Genomic DNA, 12,858 nt, shown 5'->3' on the forward strand with positions numbered 1-12,858 from the left:
TATTGTACAATATATCCCCGTAGCTTATTTTATACCTGACAGTTTGTACCTCTTAATCCCCTACCCCTGTACTGCCCCTTCCCCCTTTTCCTCTCCTCACTGATAACCACTAGTTTGTTCTCTTTATCTGTGAATCTGTTTCTTTTTTGTTATATTCACTAGTTTGTTGTGTTTTTTAGACTCCCCATATCTAAGTGATAACATATAGTATTTGTCTTTCTCGGACTTTATTTCACTAAGCACAATCCCCTCCAAGTCCATTCATGTTGCTACAATGGCAAAATCTCATTCTTTTTCAGGGCTGAGTAATATTCTATTACATGCATGCACGTGCACACACACATCTTTATCTGTTGATGGACACTTAAGGCTGCTTCCTTATCCTGGCAACTATCAATAATGCTGCTGTGAACACTGGGATACATGTATCTTCTTGAATCAGTTTTAAAATCCAACTCTTAAGTGAAGTACACGGGTCTTTATCTGTCCACTGCTTTCCTTTCCGCTTCTACCTGTCTATAGCTCTCCAAGCCTTCCTCTCTGTGTCTATGCCTTTAAGCACATGCTGCTGCTTTGACTAGGATGCCTCCCCTTTCTCATTCACTGGTCAGGGATCACTTTTCAAATATCAGCTGTAACGTCACCTCTTCTGTACTGCTTTCTGTTGCCCTTTTCCTATGGTCACCTCCATCTCCACAATCCTCCTTCTAGAGAGGATTACGGATCCTTTGCTTCTTGCCACCTCTAGACTCAGAACAGACCTCCACTACAGCCCTTGTCCTCGTGAGCTAGTGTCATCTGGGGACATGTCTAGCTCCTTCAGGGCAAGGACTGTCTTCTTACAGTAAGTGCTCAGTAACTGCTGCTAGATTTTGAGAAAGGAAGAAACACACACTGATGCATCAGGAAAGGTAATGGGTTCTAAAAGATGACACACCCCATCTCTCAGCTGAGGACTAAAGGAGAAGAGCAGAGAATTCTAGTATTCCTTTGTTCTAAGGATGGATTCACATGCTCTGGAAACCTGACAAACAGGAAATAAAGCTCTGATGCTCTATTATGTAAGCTGAGAAAATGCATCAACAGCCCTGTCTGGGAGGACTGAATGCTATCAGCTTACCTCTCTAGTCCCTAGCCCCATGAAGAGGCACAGACTAAACAACTCAATTCTACATGCTCAACAACACTTTTAGTCCAATCAAGTTTTGTGCTGATGTATCACTGGGCTCAGACGGGACAGTGATGGCTTTCTATAGATAAATTTGAAACGCTGTGATACACAGGCTGAAATCTGGCCTTTTAACATGTTTAAAGGCCATTTAACTCTGATGGTTAGAAGAATTTACTAGAAATTCCAGGGAAACATTAAGATTCCATGTAATGGATTTTAGAGTTTTCATTTAATAGTTATTATTAACTGCTGTTTATCAGTCCATCTGCCTTATAGTTTAAGGGAGTTTGACAAAGTACCAAATGAAGTGTCACACTAGTGGAAGATAAATAACACATTTTAGGTTTTACAATGTTAAGAAATAATTTTGATGATGTAAAAGATAGATAAAATTTCTGTAGAAAAAATGTCTGCATTATGAAACAAAAGGCCAAAGAGACTAAACAGAAAGCAAATTGGTATTTTAGATACTACAATCTTAAAGACTTTTAAGCAGGAGATTTGCCATCTTGTTAGAACTTTCAAGACTATTTCATAAAAGATAGAATCTTGGGAGTTCCCTGGTAGTCCAGTGATTAGGATTCCACTGGGGAACTGAGATCCCACAAGCCATGCTGCATGTACAGAAAGCAAAAAAAAAAAAAAAAAAGATCAGAATCTCACTACCAAATTCAGCTATCAAAATGACTAAGTGAGGTTTTAACAGCTTGCTGTCTCCTTGAGAAACTCAGCTGGGAAATACCTGTGCCCACTGCTAATGTTCAAATGGGTGGCTTCCAAAGAATAAAAAAAACTTGAAGAGCTCCCCAAGTGAGAAGTACATCCAGACTGGGGTGATGGGTAAGAGAAGATTTTAGGTAAAAACTGGGGATGAGATGCTCATGAGATGCAGTGGGCATAAAAGAGATGCTTAAACAACAAAATCCTGCCCTTAAGAGGTGTGTGAGCCTTGAGGAAGTGTCTGGACCATGCAGGCTCCAGAGCCTTGTTTGTGATCACCCGGTGGGTGTAGAGACTCCTAAGTTCTATCTCTGACAGTCTTCACCCTGTAGACGAATGGGTCTCAGAACAAGGTGTTCAGAATAGCATCAACATAACCAGGAAACTTGCTGTAAGGGTAAATTCTTGGGACCACCCCACGAGTACTAATCAGAACTCTGGAAGGGGGGCCCAGGAGTCTGTTTCAATACCTTCCACATGACTCTGATGCACATTCAGGTCAGAGAGCCACCAAACTAGACCAGAGGTTCTCAATCAGGGTGATTTTGCATCCCTTCTCTCCCTGACCCTGGAAACATCTGACGTGCTGGGAGACATTTTTGACTGTCACAATATGGGAAAGGAGGGGTGACACTGTCACTATTTCTCTGCGGGTTTGGCCTTTTTTGGTTTAGGAAGAACTGAGCCATATTAATATTACTGCAAGGTATCAGCCAAGCAGTACCCAGACAACTCTGGAGTAGACATTTTCCTACTTTAAACCTGAGTAACATGAAAAGAGAGCAATTTCATGGATAACTCAGGGCTAAAATTTTAGTAAGTATGCCCATTAACGTTGGCTGAAGTGAAATGACTAGCAACAGCAGAGTTAAAGCAAGGTCAGGTACACATTTTTCCAAAAAGAGAAAAACACTACAGAATTGTATTGCCAACAATCACCCTCAATGGGTGAACTGGAGAAGAGTTGCTTGGTTGCTTCTAGAAACCATACAAACAAAGTATCTTTTCCCACCCTATCTGAATTTACCACTGGTAGACAGACCTGGGCTTCTGGGAACTCTGATGCAACCTGGGCAATGTCATGGAAAGTTTCCTTATCACTGAAGAAGCGTTCAGCAGCTGCTCCTTTCCCCATGAAGTGAACGAAGGCTTCTTCTAGATCATTCCTCGAATGCAGCTCGCTGTGATCTTTCCCATTCCCAGGACTCAAGCCAAGGGCCTGCAAGAGCTTCACCCCTGACAGCACTACGTCTACACAGGCATTGACGCTGGAAGGAAGGAAGGAAGAGATGGTGTGAGACAAACAGAAGCACTGGGGCAACAGCTTTGCATTTAACAACAGGGAAATGTTTCAGAGGCCTGTGTTCAAACAGGGAAACAGAGGTAGTGGATCTGAAACCCTACCTGGAAAGCAAATAGCATATGGTGGAAGGAGGATTACTTTATCTGGATATGTATGTCTATCCCGGCAATAGCTTGATAAACTTTTACCCTCATTACAAAGAGAGAAGACAGGTGTTCAGCATTTCAGAACAAAGCATCGTAACACAAATACACCATTTCTGAGAAAATGATGGCAAAGCCAGACTGGATTCAACCTGGCTGTGTGACCTGGGCAAGTCACTTCAATTTCTTTGTCTTCAGTTTCCTCCTCTCTAAAATCATGTAATATGAGTATTTAACTCATAGGGCTGTTGTGAAGATTAAATAAGATAATACATGTTTAAGACCACTGCTTGCTACAGAGTAAGCAAAGTCAAGTTTTGGTCGAAAGCCACCTTCCCTCAAAAGACAGCTGAGGATGGTGGTAAAATACACTGACTACTTCCCGGTGAAACTGAGAGCTGAGTGATGGCTTAAAGACTTAAGCGCACCTGCAGCCTTGTAACAACTCAACACTTGGCAGGTGTTCATCATGAACTTTAAAGACTAGTAAGAAGTCAGTGTGGTGTCACCTGGTTAATGCTTACAGATTTATAAAATACACATAAGGTTGTCTGGCCCCACCTCTCCCATGCACACATGCCGAAGTTGTGGCTTACATTTTCAGTGTTTTGTGTGTGTGTTTTCCAAAAGCCATTTCTTAAAAAAGAAGTTCCAAATACTTTGGGCAGGTAGGTGAGGTCCCCGGGCACCTTTATTCCTGCCTCTGCCATCCCTGCCAGTGGGGTTGGATGACCAAATGAAACAGCCTTGGGCGACAAGGGTGGCTGCCCTTCCACGTTAGTTCCAAGTATTTATGAAGCCAGAAGTTGTGTGCTTCCCTGGTAGCTCAGATGGTAGAGTCTGGGTTGGGAAGATACCCTGGAGAAGGAAAAGGCACCCCACTCCAGTATTCTTGCCTGGAAAATCCCACGGACGGAGGAGCCTGACAGGCTACAGTCCATGGAGTTACAAAGAGTCGGACACAACGGAGTGACTTCATTTTCACTTTTCATGAAATCAGAAGGTAAATTCATCAATCAAGAAGGCCCAATGGATTGGATTCTGGTGTGTAATATATAACTACAATGTCTCCCTTGTAGTCTCCTTTAAAAATCTCTTGATCACCAAATCGTTAATGGTGGCCAGCTCTAAAGATGAGGAAAGAGACTGCAGTAAGGGAGAGGAATTTTATTTTTCATCAGATGTATTTTTAATGTTGATAAGCATACATTACTTTTAGAACTGAACAAATAATTCTTAAAAGGTCCTCATGTGGGGTAGATATTATTTACATCACTCAAGGGAGGTTTACAAGGGCTGGAAGAGACACAGCCCTCCTCACAACACAAAACTGACTACATTCTCATTAAGATTCTATTATTAACTCTTCTCCTATGAATCCCACATTTTTGAAAAGGTTTTTGCCTACCATACAGCATTTAAATACTCAAATGGTCTTACTCTTTTGAAGTCAAACATACATAATTACTCTGGTCAACTGGGAAAGCATAGCCTAAGAGTCCACCTTTCATACAAAGCACATAACACACACTGACACGCACGTGGCAGGTTCTTACTCACGTAAGACATTCCTTTCTTACAGGATACGAACCAACGCACCTTGTAAACTGGTCTCAGTGCCACCTCACACGAGTGTCCTTTCTTTCTACTGGACACCACACTGGATGTCTGAAGGGAGAAGCTTAAAAGGGATACAGGTATCCCTGGCTCTCGGACTCCAGGGGCTCCCAATGTTCAGACAGTAGACGTCTGGATAGTGTGGGACATTATTTCCATGAAGTAGTCCTACCTCAAATAAATGTATCTAAATGGATCTGGGTCCTGAGTCTGCATAGCAAAGGTTCAGATACCAAGGGATGTACCCGTATTTGGAAATAACAACTTCAAAATAGACATCAATAAACACATCACTTCCATATCTAGTTCTGCTGAGAACTTAAGTAGTTTGATTTCTTAAAGATGAGAATGGAGGAAGTTTCAGTTACAAAAAACAAAACCAAAAAGAACACTATTTAGCACATTTTGCAGCACAAGACGAAACCCAACTGAACTAATTTTGAGTTTAAACAATATAACTACCATAGGAACATTTTCCAACCCCCACCTAATCATCCCATGAATACTAAAGAGGAAAATCATAGGAAAAAATTTACTTGGTAGCTATTAAAATAATTGTACCCTACTATGTGCCAGATACCAAACAAAGTACTTTTACCTCTGCTTTCTAGTTATATTTTATAATGCTTCAAACAGAACAGGAATCTTTCTCTGCACTTACATCAATTCAACAGCATACTAAAATGTAAACAAGCACGCTACTTATAGGGAAAAGAAGTGTGTGTGTGTGTGTGTGTGTGTGTGTGTGTGAGGGGGTGGTCTGCTGCTGCTCCCCCGTCCCTGGGATTCTCCAGGCAAGAACACTGGAGTGGGTTGCCATTTCCTTCTCCAATGCGTGAAAGTGAAGTTGCTTAATCGTGTCCGACTCTTAGTGACCCCATGGACTGCAGCCTACCAGGCTCCTCCGTCCATGGGAGGGGGGTGGTCAGGGTGGAGCAAAAAAAAAAACAGAAGACAAAATTATGTTCATTTGACACTTATGTAGAATTTCACAAAAATGTATCAAAGATTACAATGTGAGTTTTGAGAAAACACAGACACAGATAAAAGAACTGGAAGGTAAAATGAGGTAACAGACGCTGAATGCCTACACAAGTGGCTGTACTAGCAGAGGGCGCTGGGAGCCAGGGCTGCCAGGCATATTATCAGAGATTTCGGGTTGGGGTGGGAAAGAGGAATACTTTCTTCTAGTCTGTAAATTCCTTAAAGACAAGGACGGTGGTTCTTATCACCTCCCTTCTGTTTTATCATCTGTAAAACGTTTCCTAAGGTTCTTTTCAGCTTTCACACTATGCCTGAGCTAGTATGAAAGCTAATCATAATCGCTCTAAGATACACAACCACAGAGAAGAGAAACCCAAGAGGGCAGGATCAGCAGTCCTTGGGCCACACCCTGGATGATGCTCTGGACAGAGAAGAAGGCAGGCATTTTCAGACAGACCACACCGATCTGCAAAACAGTCTAAGATAGGGAAGCAGTCATCACTGCTTTCAGCTGAGAAAAGTAAGGCTGGGGGTTAACTAACATTTCAAGGTCATGACTGGAGGAGCCCACACTCAAACCCAGATTTATCTGATATTGAAAGCCATAGGAGCAAAGACGTAGAAGAAGGGATTAACCTTGTGTCTGGATATAACAGGAATGGTGATCCAGTTAGGAGAGTCTGAACATGGTCCAAGAAGAGCAAGGCAGGTTTCAAAGGTCGGAGTGAAGCCAGGTGAGGGAGAGTGAGTGCTAGGATGAGGGTTCATCAGGCGCCCAACGAGTCTGAGGACCAGGGCCCGACTCTGAAGCAGAGGAGGCAGCATACGTTTTAGAAAAAAACGTGGTGTGGGCTTGCCATTGACCATCTCCTTGAAACCACTCCTTTATTTCTCTGGTCCTTTCCCATCAGGCCCTTACATGGCAGTGCCCACCCCTCCCCCCCGCCCCTGCCATTTGCCTTCCCTTCTTGTTCTCTTCCTGGGTGATGCTGTCTAGCCTCTGGCCTCAACCTAGGTGCAGGAGTCTCCAAATTGAGACCATGCTCCTCAACTACAGCCTCTAGCTGTCAGCAGCTGAGGGCTCAGCTTCCTCTATAATCCTACAGGAATGTACATTTCTTCCCTCTGAAACCAAACTGGTTACCTTTCGCCACAAACTTGTTCCTTTCTTAATCTCTCTTCATGGCAACAATGTGGCACCTAGAGCCACAAATAGGTTTAAGCTGCACCTCTGGCATTTGACAGCTGTGAGATCATGGGCAGGTCAGTATATATGCTAAGCTGTGTCTGACTCTTGTGCAACCCCTGGACTGTAGCCCATCAGGCTCCTCTGTCCATAGGATTTCCCAGGCAAGTATACTGGAGTGGGCTGCCATTTCCTTCCCCAGGGACTGAACCCACATCTCCTGCATTGCAGGCAGGTTCTTTACCACTAAGCCACCAGGAAAGCTTGACAATATCTGTATCTGTCTACATGAAGTTATAACATCCCCAATACTAAGAACTTGTCATTTGCAACTGCCTCTATTTACTCTACCACATCTAGCCTCTTGTCAAATCTCACCTGTTTAGCACCAATGCCAAACAAGAAAAAGCTCTATGGCTTCATAGCTAGTGTCAGGGTTTCAAGACTTTCCTCTTTATTAGTCTGTTACCCACAAAAATAATGTGAAGCAGTCAGTAGGTCAGAACCACTGCTCAAATTTTCCACTCCTCCAGTTAAGTCTGTGAAAAGAACTTAGCATCATTGTGTGTGTGCACGCCCATTCATGCTCAGTCGTGTCCAGCTCTTTGCGACTCCATGGACCGTACCTGCTTATTAACTTTCATGGTTTTCCCATCACCCACACTGACACACAGGGCTCCTTTCAGATTCATCTCAACATCTATCATAAAGTCCTTGCCCTAAACACAGGACCAACCTTGCCAAACAAGCCAAATACCTTTTCACATTTGGTTCTCTCTTCCCAGGTGGGCTGATTCCCCAGCGTTCTTGTGGATAAATTCTTTTTTTCTCCAGGGCCTGACCCATGCACGTCACCGTAGCAGAATATATTTTCCGAGGTGGCCACAAGATGCCCCGTCCCACGTGTTCATTTTACAATGAGACGCTGACGCCCCTCCCTCCCAGGTGTGTTCTCTGTCCCCTCTCCTCAAAACCATTTGGACCTGAGCCTATGGGAGAGGTGACACTGTGTGCTTTTAAGGTCAGGTCATAAAAGGCATTAATGCTACTGCCTGGTCCTCTTGGGGAATTCCTTCCCCTAATCCAGTCATCCTGCAGTGAGAAAGCTGAACAATTACAAAGAGAAACCGCCTGCATGTGTTCAGGTAAAACCACGACTGAGGTCACAGCTGATGACATCAACCAACACCTTGAGATGATCCCAGGCCCAGCCATCATCTGCCTGAAACTGCACGGAACCCCAAACGAGAATCGCCTAGCCGAGCCCAACTGCACCTCAGAATCATGGAATAAAATGACCATTGGTTTAAGCTAAGTTGTGGGGTAATGTGTGATGTAGCAATAGTAAATGGATTGTCAGCTTCTAGATGGAGATTCTCTTGAAACCTCATCCTGGGAAGAATTACTAGTTATTCTCTGGGACACAAGAAAGCACTTTTTTAAATTGTTATGGACAGCATTGTGTCCCTCTCTCCCACCCCCCCCCACCCCACCCCCCGTTCATATTGAAGCCCTGACCACAAATGTGACCATATGTGGAGACAGGGACTATTTAAGGAAGTAATTGAGGTTAAATGAGGCCATTATGCAGGATTCCCAGGTGGTGCAGTGGTTTTAAAAAAAAAAACAAAACTGCCTGCGAGCGCTGGAGACAAAGGAGCTGAGGGTTCGATCCCTGGGTTGGGAAGATGCCTTGGAGCAGGAAATGGCATCAGTCTTCTTGCCTGGACAGAGGAGACTGGTGAGCTACAGCCCCTGGGGTCACAAAGAGTCAGACGTGCCTGAGTACACATATATGCAGCCATTATCCAATAGGACTACTGTCAGTTTAAGAGGAGGAAGAGACACCACAAGTGCTCAAGAATGGAGTAACGGCCGCATGAGTACACAGCGAGAAGTCTGAAAGAGAGGACTTCTTGGATTATCAGCCTGGAGAACTTTGAGAAAATAAATTTTTGCTATTTAAGCCCCTAGTCTGTGGTCCTCTGTTATGGCAGCCTGAGTGAACTAATACAATAATGAATATATTTGTTTCCAAAAAATGAGGCTGGGACCTTGCTTCATTCATCCCTGGATTCTTAGAACTTAGCATGGACCTGCTGCATACCATGTAGTTAATGAATATTTATTGAAAGTGTGTGCTCAGGAATGTCTGACTCTTTGCAACCCCATGGACTGTAGCCCACCAGGTTCCTCTGTCCATGGGATTTGCCAAGCAAGAATAGCTCCAGGGGATCTACCCAACCCAGGGATCGAACCCATGTCTCTTGCATCTCCTACATTGATAGGCAGATTCTTTACCACGGCACCACCTGGAAAGCCCATGAATTGACTGAAGACTCACAAAAGCAGGGAGGACAATTAAGCTGATAAGGATACAGGTGAAAGTGCCTGAACTTGAAAGAAGAGTTAAAAGAAGATACACCTGAAGAATCAATAAAAATGTTAACATATATATATACACATATATATATACACACATATATATACTACCTAACCGGAGAAGGCAATGGCACCCCACTCCAGTACTCTTGGCCTGGAAAATCCCATGGACAGAGGAGCCTGATAGGCTGCACCATGGGGTCGCTAAGAGTCGGGCACAACTGAGCGACTTCACTTTCACGTTTCACTTTCATGCATTGGAGAAGGAAATGGCAACCCACTCCAGTGTTCTTGCCTGGAGAATCCCAAGGACAGAGGAGCCTAGTGGGGTGCTGTCTATGGGGTTGCACAGAGTTGGACACGACTGAAGCGACTTAGCAGCAGCATACTACCTAACATTAGCTGTCTGCTCTTTAAAGCAGATACTATGCTAAATAACAAAGATAATTTAATCTTCATGATAACTCTGCTTGGCTCAGAGGTTAAAGCATCTGCCTGGAATGCGGGAGACCCGGGTTCGATCCCTGGGTTGGGAAGATCCCCTAAAGAAAGAAATGGCACCCCACTCCAGTACTCTTGCCTGGAGAATCCCAGGGAGGAAAGAGCCTGGTAGGCTACAGTCCATGGGATCGCAGAGTCGGACACGACTGAGCGACTTCACTTTCACTTTCAATTTGTGGTCCCAATACTCACAGAACTAGTAGCGTACTTGGTAGAAGATCTGCTTCTGTGGCAAGATATTCACGTCGAACTTAGACAAGAACTAAAATTTGTAGAGGGAATAATTTACTTACACGCGAGAGGAGAATATAAAGAAAGGAGGCACTGTGATTCGAGAGAATCCTAAAATTGCAATGTCATTGAAATCTGGGGAAGAAGAGTTTCAAGAAGGCATGCTTAACGTGTGGAAGGCTGCAGAGAGCTGACAGTGAAGACTAAAAGTGGAAGCTGATTATGAAAACCCACAAGGCTTAGATAAGCTTTGAGAGTGAAGTTTCAGTAGAATGGTGGTCTCCAGACTATGGCATTAAGGAAGCGAAAACAAGGCGTAAAGAAAGAAATTCAGCAGCTAAAGACAGCGACTACACCTTCAAGTAGTTCAGAAGCAAGAGGGTGCCACTAAAATGGAAAGACCAAGCATTTTTGACTGCAAAGGAGTAGCCGCCAGAAGAGCAGAGATTGGAATGAAAGCGACTTGAACTTTACGGAGTCAGGCTGAGCGGGATTTCCAAGAGGCTATTAGGCTGGTTTTACGGGCGATGGCACTCCACTCCAGTACTCTTGCCTGGAAAATCCCATGGGCGGAGGAGCCTGGTAGGCTGCAGTCCATGGGGTCGCGAAGAGTTGGACATGACTGAGCGACTTCACTTTCACTTTTCACTTTCGTGCATTGGAGAAGGAAATGGCAACCCACTCCAGTGTTCTTGCCTGGAGAATCCTAGGGACGGGGAGCCTGGTGGGCTGCCGTCTATGGGGTCGCAGAGAGTCGGACACGACTGAAGCGACTTAGCAGCAGCAGCAGCAGGGGCTGGTCCTACCGAGACGAGGAGGGTGCAGGGGCCAGCCGAGAGGAAAAAGCAGTCTGGTTGAGTCCCGGCAGCAGTGACGAATGGGGCTCGTCCCAGACGTGCGACGCTTCTCGCCAGGCAGGTAGCGTGGACACCAGCACCAAGAGCCCTCCGGGGGACCTCTAGGAATCTGTTTCCACGCCGTCTGACCTCCGGCAAGGCGGCCCTCAGAGGCCCAGAGAGCCCGCACCTCCTGCAGACACTTGCCTGCTTGCCCAGAGAGGCAAGCCCCGCAGACACTCACCCCACGGCCACGCGGCGCCAACGCCGGGCCGGCCGCACGATGAGCGCGTCCCAGGCGGCTGCCAACCGGCCCTCAGGGGAGCCGACTCCTGGGGGCGCGGGCGCGGGCCCCAGCTGCAGCGAACTCCACAGCGAGCGCAGGGCCGACCCCGGCAGCTGCGGCTCCAGCAGGAAGACGCAGCCCACCGCGAGCGCCAGGAAGCCAGCGTACGCGGAGCCGCGCCACAGCGCCATGGAGACAGAGGCGTGGAAGCGGCGGCGAACACCTCCTTGCCCAGCCCGCGCCTCTTCCGGGCTCAGCACGCGCCGACGTAGACTCGCGCGCCACGTCACGCCGGCGCGTCGTGGTCCCTCGGATGGGCGGGGCGCCGCGGGGAGGTGGACTTAACAGAGGGGCGGAGACTCCTCTTCCTTGGTCCGAATTTTAGCTCTTGGGGGCGCGCGCGGTTTTGAGGCACTGAGGGAGGTTGGACAAAGGCCATAATGCTTGTCCAGGCGCTGTACCTTTTCCCAGAACTCCATTCGTACCCAAAAATAGAGAGGCAAGGATCCGTTTGTTTTCCCAGTAGGATGAACCAGACCGATTTTGAAGAAGCGGGTAAACCTCGTGTCAGTCTTTGAGCCGGTCGGTGTTCCCATTTGAGCTGAACCCGCAGTTCCTCGGAGGGGCACAAATCACACTCCCCCTGTTTTAATCTGTCCCTCTGCCAGTCTGTCCATCCTCCATTGTTAACTAAGCTCACCCTCTTTCAGACCCGGGGCTTGGCCCTCCCCGAAGGAATACGATGGCAGCGGCGCTGCTTGTGAGCCCTTGGGGACACGAGTGGCAGGGGGATTCTGTCCCTTTGGAGGGTGACCGAGACCTGCAGCTGCTTGGGGGCGTTTGCCGAGACTGAGGGGAGTCCGCAGGGATTGTCCTCGCTGGATGATCAGCTTCGAACCTTAAAATAACCCTTTGGGGGCGCTGTTCCCTTTAACAACCTCAGAACATGTACACATGCACACAATCTTGTGTACAACACAAGGGGTTTTGGACATGCGTTAAGAAACCCTGGTTTCTTCTTCTCCTTTAGTAACATGACTTACACCCAGCAGACCCTGTCTTCACTATGACTCTTCTGTGTGTGAGCCTCGGTTGAGAGTCAGTGAAGCTAGGCTTACTGCCAGCTCATTCTCAGCAGTCGTCTTGCCAGGCCTGGTCTTGTTCCTGGATGGTTTCCATTTTTCCAGTTCTGCTGGCTCCTGACCTTGGCTCTGCGTCCGATTTTCCACTCTGCTCCTGACCTTTGGACTTGGCAGTGGTTCTTTATTTCTCTAGCTTTGATCTTGGGCATTTGGCTTCATTTCCCCCAGCATATCCTTATCCTGGTCATCTACCCTCCCTGTCTCACCCCACCCAGCCCACCTGACCATAACATCCCTTTCAAAGGAGATGTTCACACAGGAAGAGATCTGGGCTATTACAGAAAGGAAAGGAGCCAGTGAGATCTGTGTGAAGCTGTCTTCACTAGAGTTACCTGCCCCTTCTCTCACCTCAGGGA

At 46.4% G+C, this 12,858-nt stretch overlaps 1 protein-coding gene across 2 annotated transcripts in view; it reads right to left on the reverse strand.

Annotated features, from left to right (window-relative positions):
• ADPGK (ADP dependent glucokinase) overlaps positions 1-11,631 on the reverse strand; it is a 33,109-nt gene extending 21,478 nt beyond the window's left edge. Inside the window, exons 1-2 of one of the 2 annotated variants that reach the window (XM_061430294.1) lie at positions 11,319-11,631; positions 2,934-3,159 (exon numbers count right to left, since the gene is read on the reverse strand). In XM_061430294.1, the coding sequence (XP_061286278.1) occupies positions 2,934-3,159; positions 11,319-11,551 (459 nt within the window). In that variant the 5' untranslated portion in view covers positions 11,552-11,631. The remainder of the gene's footprint in view (positions 1-2,933; positions 3,160-11,318) is intronic. The other variant, XM_061430293.1, reaches the window with a different exon arrangement.
• Between the last annotated feature and the right edge of the window lie 1,227 nt (positions 11,632-12,858).

The sequence above is a fragment of the Bos javanicus genome, chromosome 10 (genome assembly GCF_032452875.1).
Source record: "Bos javanicus breed banteng chromosome 10, ARS-OSU_banteng_1.0, whole genome shotgun sequence".
Taxonomy (NCBI): Eukaryota; Metazoa; Chordata; class Mammalia; order Artiodactyla; family Bovidae; genus Bos; species Bos javanicus.